The sequence below is a fragment of the Octodon degus genome, unplaced genomic scaffold (genome assembly GCF_000260255.1).
Source record: "Octodon degus isolate 3935 unplaced genomic scaffold, OctDeg1.0 scaffold00227, whole genome shotgun sequence".
Lineage (NCBI taxonomy): Eukaryota > Metazoa > Chordata > Mammalia > Rodentia > Octodontidae > Octodon > Octodon degus.
In genome coordinates this window covers 1,734,611-1,758,801 of record NW_004524803.1, presented here as the reverse complement: position 1 = coordinate 1,758,801, position 24,191 = coordinate 1,734,611, and the positions used below count along the sequence as shown (strand labels likewise).

The 24,191-nt window shown below is 43.0% G+C and overlaps 1 protein-coding gene across 2 annotated transcripts in view; it reads left to right on the top strand.

The window, feature by feature from the left end:
• Positions 1-24,191, top strand: part of CUNH4orf51 (chromosome unknown C4orf51 homolog) — a 37,787-nt gene that overhangs the window by 5,574 nt on the left and 8,022 nt on the right. Inside the window, exons 2-6 of one of the 2 annotated variants that reach the window (XM_004645450.2) lie at positions 1,268-1,344; positions 10,568-10,626; positions 13,509-13,569; positions 14,141-14,214; positions 16,677-16,836. In XM_004645450.2, coding sequence (XP_004645507.1) covers positions 1,268-1,344; positions 10,568-10,626; positions 13,509-13,569; positions 14,141-14,214; positions 16,677-16,778 — 373 coding nt within the window. In that variant the 3' untranslated portion in view covers positions 16,779-16,836. The remainder of the gene's footprint in view (positions 1-1,267; positions 1,345-10,567; positions 10,627-13,508; positions 13,570-14,140; positions 14,215-16,676; positions 16,837-24,191) is intronic. The other variant, XM_023705744.1, reaches the window with a different exon arrangement.

Sequence of the window (24,191 nt, the reverse complement as noted above, 5' to 3'; positions counted from 1 at the left end):
TATATATACCTTTTTTTACTATAATGAAGGTTACATCCCATTATACTTGGCCAGCCCTATAGACTTTCAACATGAAGAGTGGACCCTAATGTAATCACTCCTAATGTCTCAGGAGTAATTATGTTTCTACTGTAACAAATGAAAGATGTGCTTATGTGAAGCAGGGACTATATGGAATATCTCCACACCTTTCTATTTTGCTGTGAACTTAAAACTGCTCTAAAGAAATAATGTATTAAAAAGTAAAGAGGAAGTGGCAGAAGGCTAGGAAGAGACATGCTCTAGATGGGATGGTCAGAAGGCAGGAAATACTGTATTAGGGTTAAGGGAGGACATCTCATTTTAATAGCTGGATCAATCCTACAGGATGACAGAGCAATCCTAAACTTGCCTGCCTCTAGTAATGTAGTCTCTGTGTTTTCCAAATCATTGCTATTGTGCATTGCACCTCATGAACTCATAACTTTGTCCATTCTACACAAAATAATTCGCAATTCCTAAAATGCTCTTTCTTGCTTAAAAAGAACGTCATATCTGTATTCAGGGAAACTGAGATACAGATGTCTCTGAAAGGATAGACACAGCATCTGCGAGCTGCCAAGCTATCCCACTGCCATTAACTTTTAAGTTTTATTTGGAAACCAGTGTAATTACTGTAATCATTTCTATTGCATACATAGCACTTATCTTATTTTGAAAGCAATTCCTCAGGGAAACATTCAGAAATCCTGTTGAAATAATTATGAACTTAATGTTTTGGCTTTTCATGCACAGAAGTTGAAAATCTTACCGTTTTATGAAAAAGCAGAGAATAAACCAATATTTTTGGTTGTTTACTTTTGGTCCAGGGTCTCACTACACAGTTCAGACTCGTAGGGCTCCTCCTGTCTCAACATCCCCAGCACTGGGATTAGAGGGGTGCACCACCATGCTGGGTTTCAGGACAAGCAAGGGGCTCCGGGTTCTGGGGCTGGCATGGCATGTGGTACCGTGAATTGAACCTGGGTCCTTTCAATTGCCAGGCAGACGCTTAGATCGCTAAGCTGCCTCCCCAGCCCACAAACCTTTTAAAGGCAGTGTGAAAATCCAACTCAGATTGATTTAATGGGAGTATAGGGTTGTGGTTGGAAGCAAGGAAAGAGAGGTAGAGAAGCAGCAAAAATTTAAGAAACCAAATGAAAAGTGAGTGAAAACTCTCTAAATTATGGGTTACATGATTTGTAAGCCTGTAAATATAAAACTTGTTTCTGCTATTTGCTTTGTTTAGGACATGGTTGCCAAACAGCTCTACCCACAATCCTCCACTCTCTGGAGCTGATACCCAAGAGACTAAAGATGTTAAAGGTAAGTGCAACATCATCAGTTCTTCTGAGCACAGCCTCTTTGCCAAGGTTGCTATAGATCTAACTTTCAAGTTATTTTTCTCCCAGTTTAACGGAGGTATAATTGACAAATACAAATTGCATGTACTTAGGTTACATAGCATAATGTTTTAATACACATGTACATTATGGAATGATTAACACAATAAGTACAATTGACATATCACAGTTACTCTGTGGATGTGCAAGATAAGAACAAGTGATAGCTACTTTCTTAGTAAAATTCAAATATACAGCAATTTTTTATTAACTATAGCCATAATGCTGTACACTATATCCCTAGAATTTACTCATCTTGTAACTGAGAGTTGGTACCCTGTGCCCAAATTCTCCCCACTTTCCTCACCCCTCAGCTCCTGGCAACCACAATTTCCCTTCTGCATTTGTGTGACTTTGACTTTTTTAGCTTCCACATATAAATGAAATCATACAATGCAGTATTTCTTTCTGTTCCTGACTTATTTCAGTTAATATCCTCCAGGTTCATCCACGTTGCCACAAACGGCAGAATTTTCTTCTTTGTTAAGGCCGAATCATATTCCATTTCACGGACATATCACATGCTTTTAATCCATTCATCTATTATTGGACACTTAGGTTGTTTTCACATGGGCTAACCAACAGTAAATTTTATTTTCAAATTATAGCCTGTGTACCTGTTTTCAGTTGTTAACAGTAACTGCTGTAATAGCGAAAGCCGTAAAGGCCAAAGTGACTGCTCTTCGTACAGACTTTCCATGTGTCCTGATGTAAGGCCATAGATAGACTTCCTTCCTCTTGGGGTGACGTTGTCCCCTGGGGTCCTTTTGTCTCTGTGTGGCAGGTGGGGAAAGAAGGGAGCACATATGCTCTTGCACCCCTTCAGCCAGCAGGTGACACGCCCCACTCGGCTCGCCTTCCGGTGTGATGCCAGAGAGCGCGCAAGTGGAGTCTCGGGCTGGGCAGCCCTATCCTGGCAACGGCTGTGCACTAGGGAAGGAAACACCTGCCCATGCTGCCTTGAGCTGTGCTTTGGAGGAGGCCACACAATGGATCTTCCTTATTATTTGTATCTCTGTATTGAAGCTGCAGCAGTTGAGTAAGATTAATAATTATAAACTCAAACTGAAATTTTAAGTACGTTATAAAATATTCTGGTGATGCTTGCCCATTTGCTGTAGTATTTAAAGTTTTAATCTGTTCATGTGTCTTTGTGTGGGGGGACAAGACAGTAGAAATTTACCCTGCAGCCACGTGAATACTTCCTGACTGAATAAGACAAAGTTTTATAACATTTACCTTGACGAGGGCTGTTTGGCTGGTTTTCCTAATAAAATTCTATTTTATAGGAATAGTATGTTCTAGAGAAGGCTTCCTTTATCATTTATCAATATAGGAGGACAGCAGAGGTAAGAATTTGTGCTATTGTTAAAATCAGGAAGGACTTTTTTGTCCTGTGGCAGTAAAGAACAGAAACCTGAAAGATACTGCTGTTGTTTGGACACAAGGCTGAGCCAGTGTGCAGGAAATCCAGTAGCCTGGTCACATCTTTCATAGAATGGCCAAGTGACGGTACATCTGAGTGGCTCACAGTACAATCCTGTTCCTCATTTGCTGCTGTTTGTGTTCTTCAGAATATTGCTTAACACCAGTCACCACTCATGGTTTACACAAGCTGCTGTGAGGTCCACAGTTGGAGGAACAAAAGTCTTTGAAGGGTAATAACGAGGAAAAAAATGCAATAATTTATTGCTATGTAATAGGTTGTATTTTGTTTCTTGTATCCTCTCCTATTTTTATGGCCAGGTAAAATGGCCTAAGTGTATATATTCATAATGATGACTTATTAATCTGTCCATATTGTCTTATTCATTCTCAAGTATCATTTTAAGATAACTGATATTTATTTTCTTCATTGAGTGATTGACAATACCTCATGACAAAATTTAATTTGCTCACATGATAACTTCTTTCTGAGCTTTCCTTCATTTTCCGCATCTGATTTTTGGATTTTTTTTAGGCCCAATTTAATTGGGCTAGAATTCCCTAAGGAAGAGATTTAAAACATGAACTGCAGGGTCACATTGTCAATATATGCCAGCTACATGAATTTGCTTGCCACTAGTGGATATCGGCCTACTGACTGCCCCCTTGGAACATCTGCCAGGAGTAGGCAGATGAGATAGACCATTCTTCCTTAAAAATGATTTATGATCTCATAAGCAAGAGAGTGCTCACATTTTTTTTCACAACTGGCTTTCAAAGAGTTCAGTCATATTTGTTCTGCCTACATTAGATGATTTTCCTTTTGCACTAATATTAAATTTCATTGCAGGTGTTTGATTTGGTTGTGGTTTTTTGACCCAGCTCCCTCCCTGGATGAGGCTGTGGTCCGGTCACTTGCTTATCTCTCAGACTCAAAGAACAAAGAAGATCAAGCATCATAATATTTCAATATGAAATATGAAATTTTCATATTAAAAATTTTGAAATGAATGAAAATTTCTATTTTCATTTCAATATGAAATAGCCAATTCAACTTTCTGCTTGTTTACTTCTTGCTAAACAGTTTCTATTGAGTTTTGTCTAATCCCTAAGCTTCTGTCCAGCTTTTTGTCTGAAGAAGCTATCTCAAGAACACGGCAGGATGATGCACACTGATTTTGCAGGCCAGCATTCATGAGCCATCCCTCCCTTTCTTTTGTCCTCATCCCTATACCTATGTTCTACACCTGTACAGCCCTGGGATGGGCTTATAGCATCCTTGCCAAAGAGTAAGTTAGGCTCTTTTGTTCTTGCTATCTCCTAAGATGTGTTATGTGCGGGTGGTGTTTCGTACGGCAGATATATCTCTAAGCCCAGATCACAGTGTGTGCAAGCTGTCCTTGGGCATTTCCTAACCACAGACAACACGTTCCAAGTGTCTGAGGCAGCTATCTGGATCACACACCCTCCTTTTATATGGCTGATGATGTGTCTAGAATATTGACAAGAACCCAATAATATGCATATGACTTGCAATGTTATTTTAAGACTATTTGTGTCCATTTTTAAACATACTCATTTTTCTCCCAGTCCTTTAACATTGCTTATATTCTTTGGGAAAGCCTTCAAAAAACCTAGAAAGATTCAAAAAGCAGTAAGCATTCTAGGTGTGTCTTGCCAAGCCTGTCCTTCCCCACACAGGGAGACCTTAATGGACGAAGAAAATGCTGCTTCTCTGTCTCTCTTGTACCTGCAATAAAATCATAGTTAGATTCCAAAGTCTGTGAAGACTTGCATGAATGGGAGTCTGCCTATCTTTCCTGTCTCATTTCATGTTTCTCTCTCTCTCTCTCTCTCTCTCTCTCTCTCTCTCTCTCTCTCTCTCTCTTTTTTGTATCTAGGACAGGATCTACAGGGTGTCCAGGGTCTCAGTACTAGATCAGACTTGTAGTGATCCTCCTGTTTACAGCCTCCCAAGTGCTGGGATTACAGGCACGCACCACCATGTTCAGTCTCAATTGCCAGCTCAGCGCCCCCCGGGGGTGAACTCCTGTCCCCTGTGTCTGCCTAAGCAGTCACTTTAGTCTGCTGAGTTATTTGGCCGGCCCTTCATTTCATCTCTTGTCATTTTTACTCACTGTGTTTTACGTATGTTGACTTATTGACTTAACATAGAAATGCCACGCCGTTCTCTACCACAGCACCTTACACATACTGTCCTTATTTCTCCGCTGAGCTATCACTCTCAGTTCTGGATTTAAATTTCATATTTTCAAAGAAGGCTTCCCTGGATGCCATGTTTAAAGCTATGTCCTTCATACTCTCGCCTTCTCAGTTTCTCTGCTGTGCCCCCTTTGCTTACTATGTATTCTTGGGCTTGTTTACTAATTTAATACCTCTGTATCATTCCAGAATGTAAGCTTCAGGAGGGCAGGAACTTGTCTGTCATGTTTATTCTTCTATTTCTGTCTCCTGGACAGGGCTCAACACAGACCAGATGCCCCACGTCGCTGATCAATGGTTTCATTGCTCCTTCCGTTGCTGGCATTTTCCTTTCCACACATACTGTCTTACAGAGCTGGCCCTTCTTGTACTTCTTCTTCCAAAAGACAATTTATAAATTACTTGTTAGAATTAGGATGTCATTTATAGAATCAGCCTTTTCACAAAGTTGTGTTTTGAGTGACAGTTTTTATAGAGTCCTATAGAGTGCATTTAAAAATGGGATGACCAGCCAACTCATGGCACAGAAGCACATGCCTTGATTTTGGTCACAGCTACCCTCTGTCCCCTGCCCAGGTTCTGTGATGGGCTCATACAAATTAGCCAGACAGCCCTCAAACCTGAAACACACATACATGTTAAAAGTGACTGTAAAAGTGCCTTGCGGAGAGGGAGAAAGAAAAGAGCAGGTGAATGCCAATGGGAACAACGGGTGCCCAAGGAGAGACTTCCCAGTTCTCACCGGGGGGGGGGGGGGCTCATGGCTTCCAAGCTTCACTGTTTTGCTTTGGTTATGTCCCAAGGATGCTGCCTTGTTCTATTTTTGGGTCATTTTCAAAGCTTATTACTCTTTCAGGCTGTGGGCCAAGAGTGGAGGTAGAGGTACATGGGTGAGGGCAAGCCTGAAAAAGGTGGGCTTTCTATCCAGGGGCTCTGTCTGCATGAGGCAGGGACTGTAGACTGGCTCTGGGATGGATCACAAAGGGACAGATGGCAGTGAAGCAGGAGCCCTGTTGCCAACTTTCTTGGGAGAGACTCACAGATCTCCAGTCAAGGCCCCTATACCAGGGTCAGTTTGTACCCCTTGAACCAGGTCAGCTTTACTAGGCATGGGGTCTCTCCAAGGGCCCCTGTATTCTGTAGTCCTGAAATGGGGCCAACAGGAAGACTCGTACCTCCCCTTCAGCTCTAGAGGCAGGCAGCCAGGATGAAGCCCATCTACCTACCTCCCCCAAGAAGACTTTATCCTTACTTCTGTGTGACTCCACACAGTAGGCCACCTGTCAACTGAACTGCTGTTTCCAAGGTGCCACATGTGCCTTCCCACCATGTATACACTGGAAGTGTTTCTCTTACCTTTTCTCCATCATGTTCTTCATATGCACCACACGGCAAGGACACATTCGACCACTTCCCTTCTGGTCCAAGACCTTACAGGCCCATCCTGATGAGTAGAGAAGAGGCAAGGAAAGGCTGTGGCATAAGTGTCTTCATTGTCTTTCCTCAGGACCACCCTTATTGCCTTTCACTGCCCACAAAGCAAGGCTGTCCCTGTGGGACCATGGGGGCAGAGAGGCCAGGGGACAGGATCCTCCACCCTATACCACCCTCCCCCTCCCCCTGCTCCCCACTGTGAATCTTGGTGGCCACTACTATCCAGGGTATGGAACAAGCAGAGTCAGTATCAGCTTTGCTCACTGTGGGACTCCCCACTTTCACACTAGGTGTAAAGTGTCACAGCAGAAGGAACTTTTAATACCAGAATTGTGTTTGCTTTCTGTCTCACCTGTGTGCTTCACTGTGAGAAGTGCATACATTTCATTTAAACTACAAAAAAAGGAGAAAAGACAGTATTGGCCCTCAATAAATCTAGGCAGCATTGAGCCTACTTTGCTTGGAACCTAAGTCTTCATACCACACTGCAAAGGACACTGCATACCACACCAGATGATGCTCCTGGCACGTGCCAGAGAGTCCCAGGATGGGCCTCCCGACTCAGGAAATACCGGTGTCCCTTCCAGGTGGTGGGGATTCTGTTTTCTGTAGTGTTGCCTTCTTTATTTTAAATTAGGAAGCTGACTAACAAATGGTTAAATATGTTTGCCAGAAAATATTCAAGTGTAAGGCAACAGTTTCCAAATTCCCTGCAGAGCCCGGACACAAGGGAACATTGGCAGCCAAGCCTGTTATTAAGAAGGTCACAAGATGCCATCTGTTACTGCATGCACTTTCCTGTTCAAGCATAACATCCACTAGGAGGTGGCTGCAGTTGACTTTGCCTGTGAACTTAAAAGATAGCTCTGTAGTGGGCTGTGCAGCGATTCAATGGGTGCCATGAACACACCAGGTGTCTGCCTGTGACAAGGTCTGGAGTTATGTGAAGGGAAGATAGGGAGAGGGTGCAGCATTGATTTCAGGGCTGTCTTTAATTATAGCTCAAATGTAACTCATGCTGCTGCTGCCTAGTTTTCTTAATTTTTTTCAGGGCCTGGTTTTTATAGTGGAGAAGCTAAGATACATCAATGAATGTCTTACTCTTTTATTTACAACATGAAACAAATAGCTAAATCCATAGAAAAGTTGCAAAAAGATATTGCAGTCAATACCACCTGATCTCTCCTAGATTCACCAACATTCTGCCACATTTATTAACAATTTGCTGTCTCTCAGTTTCTATATACCGCTACCTGTGTGTGCTTCTTTGTTGGGTTCTTGAGAATAAACGCACCATAACAGCGTACTTCCAAATATTTTGGCATGTGTCTCCCATCAGTAAGAATGTGTTCTCACTTAACTGTTATATTATTTTACTCAAGAAATGAGTACAGTTTAAAAAACCTGAAGAATAATTTTTATTTCATACACATACTACTCTACCCATTATTCTTAAAATTCTGTTGGGAAAAAGATTTGCTCTGTAATCTATCGCAGGGGTTAACAAGTCTTTCTCTAAGACAGTGATACTTTAAATTTTTAAGACTCTTAGAAAAATTTGATGAAAGTTCTGTGCTTTCTTTTCAAAATAGCCATAAGGACACTTCTCCAAGCCAGTCAGGCAGGTCTCTCAGAACTTCGGGTTAAGAGCTGTTAATGTTTAACCTACATTCTCCTTCTTTGTGTACGCATAATTTTTAGAAGGATGAAGGATTTGCCTTCATCTTTCAACATTATGTTTTATGTTCATGCATCTTCATTTCAAGGGAGTCAAAATTTCAAGGAACTGAGAGATGGGAAGTTGGGAGACCGAATTAGCTCCAGTCTATTAAAAGAAAAACAAGTGACAAATAAGGCTGACAGTTGTATTGTGATAGACAGCCAGTAAGTGGACTAAACGACTAGTATAGAAGACCTGGAAGAGGGCCACAGAAACAGCTCAGCTGTCTAAGCGCCTGCCTAGGCAAGTGCAGGGACCCAGTTTCGATCCCGGGTACTACATGCCATGCCCTGTACCAAATACATAAAAAGAAAGACCTGGAAGAATCCTGACGCCTGTGAGCTGATCCTGTAAGAGCTGGCCAGCCTACACCGCCTTCTTGATAAGCACCTTGTAGCAAATAAAACCCTGTAATACTCAGTCAGGGTTGGCACAACATTCAAGGACCAAATATCTAATGGTGAAATTTTGGGCAATTGTTCAGATGGTGAATTTAATCACCCAGATTGACCAATTTGGTTGCAGTGGTAGGGCTAAGAAGTGGAAGCAGGAAGTGGATGTAGGCTGGTGGATAGGGTCATGTTAAGCATTCTTAATGAAAAGTGGGATGAAATCTCGAAGGGCAAATTGCACTGTGGGCTCTATTATCTCAACTGCAAAAATGGCAAAGAAAATTCTTTGGCTAACTATAATTCCAACATCTGTGAGTTTTCGGCTAGCCCTCTGCATACACAGACTTAAGGAGGGACATTCCTAAGTCAGACCAAGTTTGGCTAAAAGATGGGCACAAATAGTGTAAATACCTTATGCAATGGCCTAGCACAAATTCGCATATCTGGAATTTGTTTTTCATAGTACAACAAATGCCTCAAAATAACTTTCTGTAAAACTTTAATGTCATATAACCGCAGTGCTTGCTAATGAATGATTATCTAGAATAATTCTGGAAATGAGGTATGAAAGAAAGCTAGCTAAGCCTCTGGTAGGCCCATGAGGTTTATAAAAGTCTTACAGACCTCTGAAAGACTATAGAATTCACAGAGAATGGAAAAATTATCTGCTTTTATAGAATAGATTTGTTTACTATAGGAATTTCACTAAATACTTATCAAGCTCTTTGACTCTGGCTTAAAAAAATTACCAGCATAGAAGCACAAATAACAATGAGCGTTTGCCAAAGTCTGTTCCATTTCCCATTCACTCTTACTGATCAGACCTTATCATACAATGCCAAGTCAGGCCCCCTTTCTGCCGTGTATTTGGTTATTTTTAATAAAAATACTGGAGAACTAAACATGATCAGTTACTATGGAGATGCAAGATAAAAACACAGTGTAACTGTGCTTCCCATTTATTAGAAAACCTACGATTGTAAGGACAGACGCTAGACGTTGGTGAGGGTATAAGAGAACTGGAACATTCATTACTGACGGGAATAGGAAATAGTGCAGTTACTCTGGAAAACGGTTTGACAGTTCTTTAAAAGTTAAACATAAGTGTGCCATAGGATCCAGAAATTCTACATCTAGGAATTTGTCCAAGAGAAATGAAGACATATGTACAAAGACTTGCAAGTGAGTGTAGGCCACAGTAGACAAAATTGGAGACAACTTTGATCTCCATTAACTGACGAATGGATAACAAATCTGGTATATTCATACAATACGATACTACTCAGTAATAAAATAAGAACAAAATATTCAAGTAAGCACAAAATAGCTGAACCTAAAAAGCATTATGCTAAATACAAGAAGCCAGACATGAAAGACCACATAATGTATGATTCCATTTTTATGAAATAGCGAATGAAGGGAGATCTACAGAGACAGAGATTAGTCATTTTCTGGGAATAATGGTAGAAAAGGCGGTTAACTATAAACAGGCATGAGGTATTTCACTAGGGTGATGAAAATGTTCTAAAGCTGGATGAGTGATGGTTGCATAACTTGGTAAATTGACTGAAAATCATTAAACTGTACACTTAGAGTTGGGTTTATTTGAGGGTAAGTTAGACCTCAGTAACGCTGTTAAAAGAATACACCTGAACTTCTTGGGACCTTAAAGAAAATTTACAGCCTTGGCATTTCAGCATAATCTCAGTTAATTCTGATTCAAAGAGTATAAGCCATGTATCAAAAGAGTATTCTAGACATAAAAATATTTACCCCTCCCCAAAGCTCCACACAAATTAATTTCAGTCATGGCTTTTTGTCTTACCTGATTGACTGTTATTTTTCTGTCGGTCAGATACTAAAGGGAAACAAATGACGTGTGTATCTAATTGGGACAATAAGAAATTTTACAGTGGATTTAATCCTCTTTTTCCCTTTTCATTTACATGCAGGCCGATTCCCTGATATAACTGGGTCCCTGAAAACTCCACTTGAAATCAAGCACAGAGTGGTAAGTCCACTGTTTCTCAGTGATCTTTCACACACTGAGAGCTTACCTGATTGCATACTACATATTCTTAAAAAGCAAACTGAAAAAGGTAGGACTTTTAAGAGCACCCTCATCACGCATTTGTTTCCAAGGGCTTCTTATGTGTGTAACTTTCCAGAGGTGATGGGTCACAAAAACAGCCAGTGTTACTAGTTGTGAACAGCTAGGATGCAGTACTTCTGTCACTGTCACCAGCTTCTCCTTGGTCCCATGCAAGGCAATAATGACATGCAGAACAGTGAAAGTTAGAACTCAGACTGCTTCTCTCTGATTATAAACTTTCTAATAATATTGAGTACAGAAGTAGAAGCAGAAGCAAAAATCATCTGAGATCTTTCTCCTCGCCCCCAAAGACGTCACAATTTACTCTTCAGTGACTTTCCTTACAAATATTTCTTGACCCATGTGTACATAGAGATACATGCACATATGTATATGGTATGTCAGTGAGGTCATAGTGGATGCCATACTTTCAAATCTGCTTATCACTCAGTATTTTCATGAGCATCTTTTATTGCTAACAAATAGTTATCTGACATCATACTTAATGGATAGATCAGATTCCACTGCTTGTGCATATCAGGATTTTAAAATATCCCTCATGACCTGGGGGGATAGCTCAGTAGAATAAGTGTTTGCCTGGCAAGCACAGGATCCTGAGTTCAATCCCTGGTATCACAAAAAAATAAATAAATAAAAAAGATAAGATGTTTAAATTTTGATTTGTTCTAATAGTGTTTGTAAATAGGATATCATGTCTGCATCTTGTACAACAAATAACCACTAGGAAGACAGCATGCAATGTGTTAATTATTGAAACTGTCCTACTAATTTGATTTGAAACTGTCCCATTGCTATTTGTTTCTGAATAAAATTACGGAAAGAAAAAACAAACAAAGAGGGTGGTAGCAAGCACAGCTAGAGCAGGGAACAAGGTCTGGAGCCCAGCAATTTCAGAGATGACTTTTGAGGTCTGCACAGTTATACAGATAACTCACTACAACTACTGGACTATATTGGACTATTTTGCTGAATTCACACATCTACAGTATTTAAAAGGCAATGGAATACCCATCTCTGACAAAAGTAAATGAAAAAGGGGGATATAAATGAAAGACCATTTTGTATCTGTATATACAAAATAGTTAGGATAGATATACATCTACTTTCTCTTAATTCAGTGAGAAGTAAGATTTGTACTAGCAGTGTTTGGACAGGATATCATGTCTGCATATTGTACTATGAATAACTACTATGAAGACAGCAATATTCAATGTATTAATTGTTGTAACTGTCCTTCTATCCTGTTTTGAAACTGTCTCATTACTATTTGTTTCTCAATAAAATTAATACAAAAAAATCCTTCATTAGCAGGCACTTAGGTTTTTAAAATTCATCATTTATTATAAACAATGTATAATGATGATAATTTGAAAATGCAGCTTTGCAACTGTAAATTCATCCCGTTGGAGTGTGTTCCTATAAGTAGTATTCTTGGGTCACAGGTATGCTTAACTTACAAAAGGCTAAATTGCCTTCAGAGAATTAGCCTCATAATCGAGCAATACTCCAGTGTTTTTCTTTGGTTGGTTTGTTTGTTTGTTGTGTGCTTTTGGGATAGGCTGCCCTTGAACTCACTATGTAGCTGAGGCGGCCTTGAATTCACACTGATCCTCATGCCCCAGTGTCTTGAGTGCCAAGAGTGCTTGATTCTTTAACACTTGGTTTTAAAAAATAATATTAATGCTTTTCTATTTGATGGATGATGCTATTTTGTGTCTCTGATTTCATTTTCCTTGATTATTGATGATTGAGCACCTCCTATGTTTATCAATTTGTACATCCCCTCCCCCCACTAGAGTTGAGTCTTACGGTTTACAATAGTTAGGTTTTGTGAAGTTGCTGTGAACGCTGAGTTCACCATATGGACCCACTGTCACAGCATTTCTGCCAAGCGATCAGTACGGGAGGTGTTTTGTGAATGTTTCTAGTTCAGGACGCTTCATTTATAAATTGTTAATTTCTCAACACATTAATGGAGCTTAATTAATTACACACCTTTTCTCCATGAGGCACAATCATAGCTTCGCACTTAGGAACACTCGACAGCACCTGAACTCTATGCTTGGGACCATTTTAAATAACAAAATCATCCAGAAAAATTGCTGAAAATGTGGCTCAAATCAGGATGAAAAAGACACTGATTACAATTCAGGAGCTCCGAGGAGGTCCGGTTCCCTCTGCGTGACCTCAGCTGGGACAGGCATGTCAGGTTTTTGTCATTCTGTGTAAATTGCCTCAAAAGTGCTGTGAATGTTAACTTCGGGGTTAGATATAAATTTCAGTAAGCCAGTGAGTTCACAAACATGGAACCCAGGAAGAATAAAGACAGAGTGTACTTCATTTGTCTATTTTTCTACACACTGTTTAGCTTTTTCTCATTGATTTTTATAAATCTGTTTACATAATATTAGGATTACACTCTTTTGCCTATTCCATTTTATAAGCATCTTCTTCAGTTTTCTTTCCACTTTACTTATTGTCTGTTATTATAGCAGATTTTTTTCCTCCGATGCTGGGGCTGAATCCTAAGGGCTCCTGCTTGCTAGGCAACTTCTCAACCACTGAGTTAAAGCTCTGCCCTACAGAGACTGGGGAGATGGCTCAATGGAATAAGTGCTTGCCTGGCAAGTGCAGGGGCCTGAGTTCAATCCCTGGTTCTGAAAAAAAAAAAAAAATCAAAACACCTTTTGAGATTCAAGAGGGGACAACATTTTATTTTGTTAGATTTCTGTTACTGGAGGAATGTCTGGCATTTATTTCTCACTCTTTTTTTGTTACAGGTACACCAGACTTGGTATTCTGCTGATGCTCCTCCTGTACGTCCAAAAGACAGGAAATCATGTACGTCACGTCCTCGACTACTACTTTATATCCATTTTCAGTCCTCATTGCAATCATGATCTTCAACTACTATCTTCATGCCTTCCAGAGTCAGAGGCCATTGAAGGCCTGTTATGTTTCTTTTTGCTCTCTCCTGTCCTCTACCTTGTTAGCACAGCTGGCATCGAGAAATGCATGACTCTGAAATGACAGGAGAAAGAAATCTAACAGAGACATTAGCCACACAATAGTAGCTCTGAAAAAGAACACTTATTGTATAAGAGGAGGAGGAGAAGGTGGTAGTGGTTGCAGAGGTATATTGCGAGGGTTTGGAGCTGTTGATTAAAAGATGTTGAGAAATGCCAGTATGGTGGTACATGCTTAAATTACCAGCACTTGGCAGGCGGAGGCAGAGGATGGAAGCAAGTTTGAGGCCAATCTTGGGTTACATAGTAAGTCCAGCCTACACTACATAGTGAGTCACTGTCTTTTTAAAAAAGTGTTTGGAATGTCAGTAAATTTCATTTATTCCTACTACAGTAGGCTCTGCTTTCCACAAGCACTTACACATTGGATGTCTCGTCACCCCTAGGTGTGAAATCTAAGCAGCCAGCCCTGGAGATGCGGATGAACCTCAAATGCATGGGGAGAATCTTCTCAAAGCAGGTAAGGGTCTTTCCAGTTGTCACCCAGCAGTGAGTGGGCTTTCTGGTGTCTGCTTGGAATGAGAATGGTGACGTGGATGGTTACAGTAGGGAGAGAAGTATTCCCTACCTTACCACCAGGTAGCAGGCAGAGCCCCCAGGTTAGATAGGCAACAGGACAGTTTATTGAATGGAGCGCTCAGGTTGTCTAGGAAACCAGCCTCCTAGAGACTCCAGGATGGGTCTTTCTGGCATTCTGTCCAATTTCTCATCAGTGGTGCCTGTGAGGTTTTGGGTTCTGCCTCTTGTGATTATAGATTGTAGCCCATAGACTGTCCTTGTCCAGGCCTCCTCCTCTGTCTGTCCCATATCCAGTACAAAGTGTCCCTGTTCCTCTCATATGGCCCTCAGACCAGGGGCTTCAACTTGCCTGATAACACTGTCTCAAAGTTCTTTTGAACAGGATTTAAAATAAGATTCCTTTTATGTCCTAGAGTTCCTCATAGAGACTAAGTTGAAAGGATAAAAATGGGTATCTGCATGGACCCTGCTGACTTCATTTATTATGAAAGTTAAAGCTGTATTTTTTGCTATCCAGTGACTTTTGCTTATTAAGATTTCTCTTTAAATTGACTTTAAAAATCAGGATCACCCTGAGTAATTTTATTTGTGACAGCATCAGTTTGGGCTCAAACCTGCAGTCACGCTGCAGAGCCTGATGCATAAACTGCTACACTATCTCTCCAGCTACAGAATCAGTTTGGTATGCTGGGTATATGCATTGAAAAAAAGACCTGACCATTAAAATGAAAACAAAACAAAACAAACAAACAAAAAAAAACAACCAAGTATCATCTAACATTATCACCAGTTGTGTACACATATTGTTTTATTTTTATTTACTTTATTTATTTTATTTTTATTTATTTATTTATTTTAAATGGCAGAAGGATTTTTTTTTTGGGGGGGCTGGCTCAGAATACCTTCAGGGCAGGTTTGAGTCCTGGGGATCAAACCACAGCAACCTGAGCCTAACTGCTTTGTTGAAGCAGCCACTTAAAGAACTGAGTTAAGGGGCAGGCCCCCTATTTATTTTATTTTTAAAATAGAGTACAAATCCGAATTGAAACAGAAAATGTTACAAGTGATATGGAATTTCACTTAACATACTGTTTTAAAAATGCTGGTTGATAGCACCAATGAGAGAATTCAATTAATTTAGCTAAGAATGTAGGGTTGATGACCCAGCTTGTTCCCTAGTTTAATGGGCCCCTTCTAAAAATGATGTTTCTGCTTTGGTGTCTGGTCCTTGTTCCAGAGAGCGCTTTAAGTACAGGAAGACAGTGCTGTTGGCAGGACTTGATTTGGGGGCATTTGAAGCTGGGTTCCACTGGAAGTTACATGTGTGGCCAACCAGGGATCTGCAGTCACTGTCGGCTTGGAAAGCTTCTAGGAAGGACAGAAGACTTTGAACTGGGATTGAACTCAGGCCCTTGTGCTTGCCAAGCAAGCACATATTCTACTGAGCTATCTCCCAGCCCTGATAAAGACTTCTTGAAAGTGTTTTTATTGCTAGCTGGACTCTCGAGAATTGCTCAGGAGAACCATCAACTCTTGTTAATTGAACAAATCCCTTTGGCTCCATAGAGTATCCCCATGCCACACGATTCCGCTGCCAGTGTCCACAGCTGTTTGTAACAGTTGTCTCCCTCTGTAAGGTACTTCTGGGCCCTGAAAGTAAATTATCTCTACTTACAGAGGTCTCCTAGGGCATCTACCCATCACAAGCAAGCACTATTACACTCTGCTCGTTTTGTGATACAGTACCAGGCTAGAAGCCCATAAACACATTTGCATGTGAACACACACTCATGCACACCTCAACAATTAATATGGGGCACTCATTTGAGAAAACTTAGATCTGGGAATAAATCATGACTTTTCTGAGATAAGGAAAATCAAATCTTATTAGTTTTAAATAGGTGCTAATGCCTTAAGGGAAAGAGAACATTGAGGTGGCACACATTCCTGCATTAGTCACCAGGAGGGAATGGATAAAATTTTCAACCATTAGTCATAGACTTACTTTTAATGTCTGTTTGGGGCCTTTGGTAACCATCCTGTAGATATTGACATTCCTGGGTCCTAACTTGAAGCAAGTTCGTGATGTAAAACGGGAAAGCAGAGAATTCACACCCAGGAATATCTGAATTGATATGGTAGATAGACTAGAAACGCAGAGAAGAGGAAGATTAGTCCCCCCCCCCCAGCTTACTGATCTGGTCTACTGACAGAGGCACAACATAGAAATAAGAAGGCCAAAAAGGACGGGTGAGCATGCCTAAACAACCTGAAGGCCCGCTCAAGAATGATGTCTGGTTTGAAAGAGCCAGGTTTAGCAATTCAATTCCCAATTCTGTGGAGAAAGTGACCTTTGCGGATGACCAAGTGCTGACAATCGGGCCATTTTTCCTCCTGTTTCAGGGACAATGGGACTCTGTAAGCAAAGCCAGTTCATCCGAAGACTCAGAAGCTGATAGATACTCCGATTACGGTCGGGGTGGACTGCTATCTTTACTTTCCTGACTTGGGAAACCAAGCCACAGGCTGGAGGCCCAGAGTTTGCGCGATAAAGGACCCCGAGGTAAGGGGGTGAGCAGTGTCTGGACCTTGCCAGGGTGGACACGTGGCCTCCAACGCCTCGCCTCATCCCTACCTGTGTGTGTGTGTGTGTGTGTGTGTGTGTGTGCACGTGTGCGTGTGGACTGCAGGCTGGGGACAAAAGTTAGCGCTATAATCATTCAAGTTTCTTTAAAGTTAAGTGCTTGGAAGCCGCTCTCTCCACCCACGCAGAGTGCTGGGGTCCAGACCCCTGTGCACCCGGCTTCAGAGCTCCCTCGTCTGCGGAGCCCCGGGAAGGGTGCAGGGCGTGAGAAAGGCTGTTCTGTGTTAACTGCCCAGAGCCTGAAGCAGCCAGGTTTTCCAGAGCACAGGCCATGGCCAGAAGGCCAAGGGCTCCGCCTGCGGGCGGAGGTGACCCGGCTCCGTAGGCCACAGCCCGCTTCCCCTTTCCCCTCAGCTGCCCCGGGCCCACGATCAGCCTCCTCCGTCCCAGATTCTGAGGCTCCTTGGCCCAGTCTACCCACCTCCCCTCCCCCCGTCCCCTCCTTCTCCCCCAGTCATCCATCCTCCCCTCCCCAGGTCCGCAGCTCCCCCTGTCTCTCCAGGCGGGGCGGAGCTGGGAGCTGGGGCGGGAAGGGTCTGGCGCGGGGCTGGCAGCCCCTGGCCCCAGCCGCTGCTGTGCCAGGCGGAGCCACGTCTGGCCAAGGGCAGCAGCCTCCTCCTCCTCCCTCTTCCTCCTCCGCCGTGGGCTCCCCGCCCCTCGCCGCCGGCTCCCACACACTCCCGCGTATCACGACTTTGAGTTGATTTCTGCGGAGGAAAACAAATACCTAAAACTCGCGGGGACGCTCCGCCCGTACCTCCCCGCCCCCTAGTGAGCGCTTTGGTCCCTAGCCCCAGGTTGAGCTAAAGCGCACTCCCCGGAGCCATCTGGGCTGATTCCCGGGAGCTCGGCATATGGTCTCCATTAGCTCGCCAGCACCGTGCGTCGAGAATGCAGCCCTGGAGCAGCTCCGGACCCTCCAGGATTTCTGCCCTGGCCAGCCTGAGTCAGACTGAAATTCCGAGTTTAATGGCCAAGGCTCTTGGTCCGAGGCCGTAATTACTGGGTCTCAGGACTTCAAGGAAATGCAGCCCTGCGCAATGACGGCTCGCATTCCTTCCTCCGGGATCCCTGTTCCACTGTGTGCAACCCAGAGCTTGTTAGAATGCTGTTTTAATTCTAAAAATCAACATGAATGTACAGAAATAGCCTGGCCACAGAAATTCGATGCGACCAGGAGCATTGGTAGAGTTGGGGCTACCTACACCTTCGCCAGTGTCTGTCTCCTGTGGAAACGTCAGAACAACACGCGTGTTAGCTCGTGGAAAATATTTCCTCACACATGGGTTAGAGTGCCCAAGTAGAAGGGGGCAAGCAGGCTTATGAACTGCAGAGTCGGGTACCTGGACAGTGCCTTAGAATCTGTATCAAAGGCAAGCTTGCCAATTTAGCGAGGAGGCTGGGAAGGACCGCGGCTGGGCAGTGCTGCTGCCCGATTGAAGGGTAGGTGGTGGGAGACCTGGCCCGCGGGCCAGACTGAATTCGTCCATCCGCTCCTTCCAGCCTCTCTGCACTTCCCTCTTTGTCCAACCCCCCACCCCGCGCTTTTTGGGGTGAGGGCTACCTCTTTCTTCCCTCCCCCAAGCCTAGGTTGCCCTCCCTTCTTTCTTTTGCTTTTCTTCCTATTCTCCTGTCCCCGCCACAGCTACAGCCCTGTGATTTTATTTGGGTTTTTAAAAATGAAACCAGGTGCTGCGTAAAACAAAAGCAAAGTAGTAACAGGGAAAAACGATCCCACACCCAAGAAATGTGCTGACTTTCATGACTTGGGCTGTCCCGGCAGCGAGCGGCCTGAGCCAGAAAGGTGGGTGGGCGCGGAGCACAGACGGCGCTGGCAGCCCGGCCTCTCCCACAGGGCGGTCAAGGCAGCCTGTGACTTCACCCAGCCACAGGGAGACTTCCCAGGAGCCAGCGCCTGTCCCCGCAGGGGCCTGAGCAGCCTGATGGAGTTGAGGCCACCGTGAGGTTTGGAAGGGAGGAGGCTCAGGCAAAAGGCCATGCTCGGGAAAGAAGCGGGCTCCACGGACTTGGGAAAAGGCTTTGGGTGCATTCAGAAGATGAACAGCATGTAAACTAGCTACGCGGAAGTATGGAGGCAGGAACAATGCTTTGGGAGTCCTGGGTCAAGGGACCGTTTCAGTGACAGGGGAGGTAGGGTGCGAGGGGCATTTGTTCTTTGCTAGCCATGCACAGGGCAGAGATGGAGCTTGCCCATGCTGGCACCTTTTGGGAGTGCCATTCCTAACGCGGTCAGCAGGAGCAGCGGAGAGCTAAAGCCCCTGACGCATAAACACCCGACAGACACTGAGGCTCACAGCCTCACATTCTAAGAATTTTTTTTTTTTAAATGAGCATAGTAAGGGGGCGAGGTGTGCAATTTTTTTCCCCTTTTCTGTTACTAAGAGACCGGCTTCAAACGTTAAGGAGCTGGTCTCCTGGCAGGGCTGGTGGGAGGGGCCTGAACTTGGGTGACAGGGCTCTGTCTGCCACCTTCATTACCCAGGCCTGGGGAACAGGCAGGACTCATGGTTCTCCGTCTGGGTCTGCCATTCTGAGAAGGCTGTCACTTTTGGAATAAGAATGAACCTGGCCTGGCACAAATGGGAGCTCCATGTACAGGAGCTCACCGAGCTGGGACTTGTTCTTCCTTTTTTTTTTTTTCCTGTCCATGGAATATATTTGAAAAAGCAATGGTTATTACTCCATAATCGCAGGAAAAGCTCCACTTCACTTTTTTATTAAAACTATTTACCTGGGAAAATAAAGTCGTTTAGGAAGGATGACTTCATACATATTTATAGCCTGGCAGCACTCTGGTTTTGCAGGAGAATGGGCTCATTCATTTTTATTTATGATGTGACACAGGGGTGAGTGACATCCGTCATCTGGGTCAGCTCTCTGCTCGGTTCCACTGAAGCATGTTTATGGAGTGATTGTGCCTGCACATATTTGCTATATTTAGGCAGACTCCTCCTCTAGCCCCCTCTTAGGCCTCTTAAGTCCCCAAACCAGCGAAAAGCCAAATGAATGGTCTAGGGAAGATTTGAACCCTAAAGACAAGGTAGGCAGGGGGTTTGAATATGTGCTGTAGAGGTAGGTGAGTAATTGGGAGCCTCGAAAAGAAACCCTGACTATTCTAGCATTCATATGCTAGGATGGCTTTGTTGCGACTGCGTGTGCAGGTGGGGACCCTTAGGCTGGGTGACAGGGGCTTTGGCAGGTGGTGAGGGTGGCTGAGAGATGAGTGGCCATACATGGTTAGGAAATGCTTTCCCGCTAGGGAGCCTCCCCTGCTCAGGACCTGCGAGGCCTTCAGGTCTGTTGCGCTGGGGAGGATCTGGTGGGGGCTCTGCGACCTCTACTGGGCCAAGGTCTCTGGTGAAACCTGAAGCTATCCTCTCTCGGGCCACACCTGGCCCCAGGCTAGGCAGCTGTCCTCCATCAGTAGTGGAGGAGGGAGGGCGTCCTCTGGCCTGCTGGCTTTTAGCTGCACATGCCCTGACCTTGGCATTTCAGGCTAACACGGACCGACTTTAGGACTCAGCGTTTGCCTCCAACAAGCTTGGCTACCTATTGTTTATCCTAGGAAGGGCCAGGTTTTGGCACAGTGGCGTGAAATGTTGCCAGCATTTTATTTTTAGAGACAGGAAAATGTCTGCTTTTTGGCAGTTGCTTTTGTGCACCAGGGATGGCATAAAAAAAGTTCAAGCAAGAGATTCCAAGCATTAAATTTGTGACATATGACACAAGCAACAGCCCCACGAGTTTCTCAACAGCCGCCTTTGTAGAGCCTGAGATCTTTCATTAGCAGGCCTGCTGGGCAGAGTGGTGGCCCTGCTACTCTAACCTGATGCCGAGAGTCCTCTAACATCTCCCGAGTCTCCTCAGAGCCTATCAGCTGATCTGAGGTCTTGATTGTAGGTTGCTTCACCTGCATAGCTCCAATCCATAATCTAGACCAGCTTGATAGGGAAAGTAAGAAAGGCAGCCTACTAAATTTCATTTCTGTCATGCTCCTCGGACCTACTGGCATTGTTAGAAGCTTCTACAGTAAGGAGTGTAATATATGGCTAGACCCGGGCATTGCATTTCCAGGTTTTACCATGATTGATCCTAATATTGTTCCCCTTTAAATCAGATTTTTGTTGGTCCTGTCATTCTGGCTTCTGACTCTCTGAAAGCATGTGGTAAACAGTGACATTATTATGCAAAGGTAAAATTAAATTGTTTACCTACCTTTCTTTCTCCTCTGGAAAAAAAGAGTACTTCCCATTTATGAAAATAAGACACAAATCCTGCTTTCTGCCTATTGCTTTCTATTACCTTTTGGGCTTGTTTTTCTCATTGCTGGTTTACCTCCTCTGATAGGTTTTTCATATGTTTTATGTGTCTTCTCTTCTCCATTTAAGAGCAGGGAATAGTTTGCCTGACAGCTGATGTGAGAATTCATTTTGAACTCTGTCTGAGTGTTGGTTTGGCTCATTTTGAACTCCAGGTTTGAATTTGTTTTTCCTGAGCTATGGTGACATTGTTTCCTCAAGCTGCTGTGGTGATCAGCCGCCTCCTGTCGATCGGGTTCTCATCACTCCTAGGGAACCTCTCTGACCCTTATCGTACCTTGTAGGATTGCCCTTTCACCTTGATGCTTGGAGTTTTATTTTTATCTCACTATGTGTGAGGTTATTTTTAAGGCTTATTCCCTCTGGGACTGACAAGCTCCTTCAGTCTGAGAACTTAGGTCTTTCTTTAGTTTAGACGTGGGATAGAGAAGAAGAACCCAGGAACGTGAAGTTGAGCTGTATAATGAAGTGCTGAGTTTGGAAACAGTCTACTGTCCATAAACGGATGAACAGATACGGAAAATTCAGAAATGGCCTATATACCAATTGATAGATGAACGGATTGAGAAAATGTGGTATTTATACACATAGAGTACTACTCTGCCATAAAGAAGGATAAACTCGAGGCATTCATAGGTAAATTGTTGCACCTTGAGACCATAGTGTTAAATGAAACCAGACACACAAGTTTACCTATTACATGGTTTCCCTTACATGAGAAACTAAACCAATCTATGTATCGCTCTCTATTTGTTGGTCTGTCGATCTGTCTATCTATCCTATAAAATAGAAGATAGGTAAATAAGAAGTGGGGAGATCTTTTTCAAATGGACGAGAGAAAAAGAGACAGGAGAAAGAAAAGGAAGGAAAGAGAATGGGAAAAAAGAAATGAAAAAGAAGAAAAAGAAAGCTCCTTCAAATGAGAAGGGGGAAAAGGAGTTAGAGGGAACAGGAAGAGAAAGGGAGGGAAAATTGGGATGTGTTGTGTGCTGTACTAATTCCCTATGATAATGCAATCGTTACATACTGCAGACATATACTAATACAAATAAAATGCTGAGGAAGAAAAGAAAGGGAAGTAACTATGTGCCTGAGTGTATGGAAGAATTTGATGGGGTTATAGAGAGAGGGGGAAGAGTGAGGCTTGAGGGAATACATGCTAGTTTGGTAAGAAGAAAATTTCTGAAGTCTTTTTTTAAGATCTTTGGAGGTACATTAAAAATGAACTCTATTCTTTTGTATTTCATGAAATACTAAGACAACGAGTATTTATTAACTTGCATATTTATGTGTATTAACTATGTATATAACCTATGCATAACAGCTGACCAAATAGCTCAGTGGATTAAAGCACTTGCAAGCAGGTGCAGGGGCCTGGGGTTCAATCCCCGGGCCTGCCGTGCCAGGCCCACTCCCAGGGCATGCTGAGATGGCAATCGACACTGGGCGTGGTGGTGCATACCTGTAATCCCAGCTCTTGGGAGGCTGTAAACAGGTAAATCACTATGAGTCTGATCTAGTAGTGAGACCCTGAACACCCTGTAGACCTTTCCCTAAAATATAAAAATATATAAATAAATAAATAGACTATGCATATTTATGTGTATGCATATTTGTTAACTTGAATATTAGCATACCACACATGCACAAATATAGTCTCTTTCATGGTTAATAGCTTATTAAAAGCATAGCCAATTTTTTTTTCAATTCATTTGGTAATCTAGTTTGTCTGGATGAGTTATTGTACATGGATAACAGATCTGGACAGAAGACAGAGTTCAAGCTTTTCAGGACTCAGGTTAAGATCTGGTGTGTGAAATCCTGCTACCCTGCCTGGAGGTTCACTGCTCTAAACAGAGGAATTTGCTCTGTGGAATCTCTAGGTTGCCCCTTAGAAGTGGAGTGTAGCACAGATGATAAGATCAGGGAGGGGCTGAAATGCAAACTGCTAACAACCACCAACAGCATGTTCGGATGCTGTTAGCTTTCATGGTGGCGAGACACAACACCTGACAGCCACAATTTAAAAATTTAACTCGGGTCGTGGTTTTAGGGGTTCGGTCCATGGTCAGCTGGTTCCAAGGAAGAAATACAAAGGCTGAAGAGTATGACAAAGCAATGTGGCTAGTTCACGGTGGCCAGGAAGCAGCACATGGAAAGTGTCAGGGACCATACAGAGTACCTAAAACCATGCCTCTATGACCCACCTAAACACACCCAAAAGTGTGCTTTGCTAACCTGCAGGGTGTTTCTTAATCCAGTCAAGCTGACACACTATTTATAAACTCCAAGCAAAAAAGGTAAAAGCTATAAAAGTACTATCAAGGGGTGCTCCTTTTTGTTATTCCTAAAATGAATTAGTTCTCTGGTTTGTATCACATTTGTGCGTTGCCTTTTGAAATATGAATTGTTATCAAACTTTTCAAAATATAAGAAATATAAAAATGGCCATTAAAGGTCCAACTTCTCCCAAGGATTCACATTGCTTTAGGGCAGTAATGGCAAACCTTTTAAGAGACACAGTGACAAACTTCACCCCTAACCTACTTGCTGATCAGAAAGTACCAGTGCTGTGATTAAGCCTGAGATTTTAGAAAATAACTCATATGTTAACATCTTTCATTTAAAAAACCCACAATAACATGCATGCGCCCTAGGGGTCTGTTCTAGGGTTTTTTCCTTTCCACTTGCAATATACACATTAAAGGGTTTGATCTGATGAGACAGCGAGCATATGCACCCTGTGTAATCTGAATTACTGTCCAGATTAACAGGTAATTAGGGATTGAGTAGCTGCGGCCCCACCGTCCCTGACAAGTGCTAAGCTTCTAGTTGTCAGATGTTGCTAGTCTCACTAGGATTTGAGTTATTCATTCAAGCCACTTCTTTAAGCTGATGTCAGCCTTCCTTCTTTTCCAGGTACAAGTTTTCCTC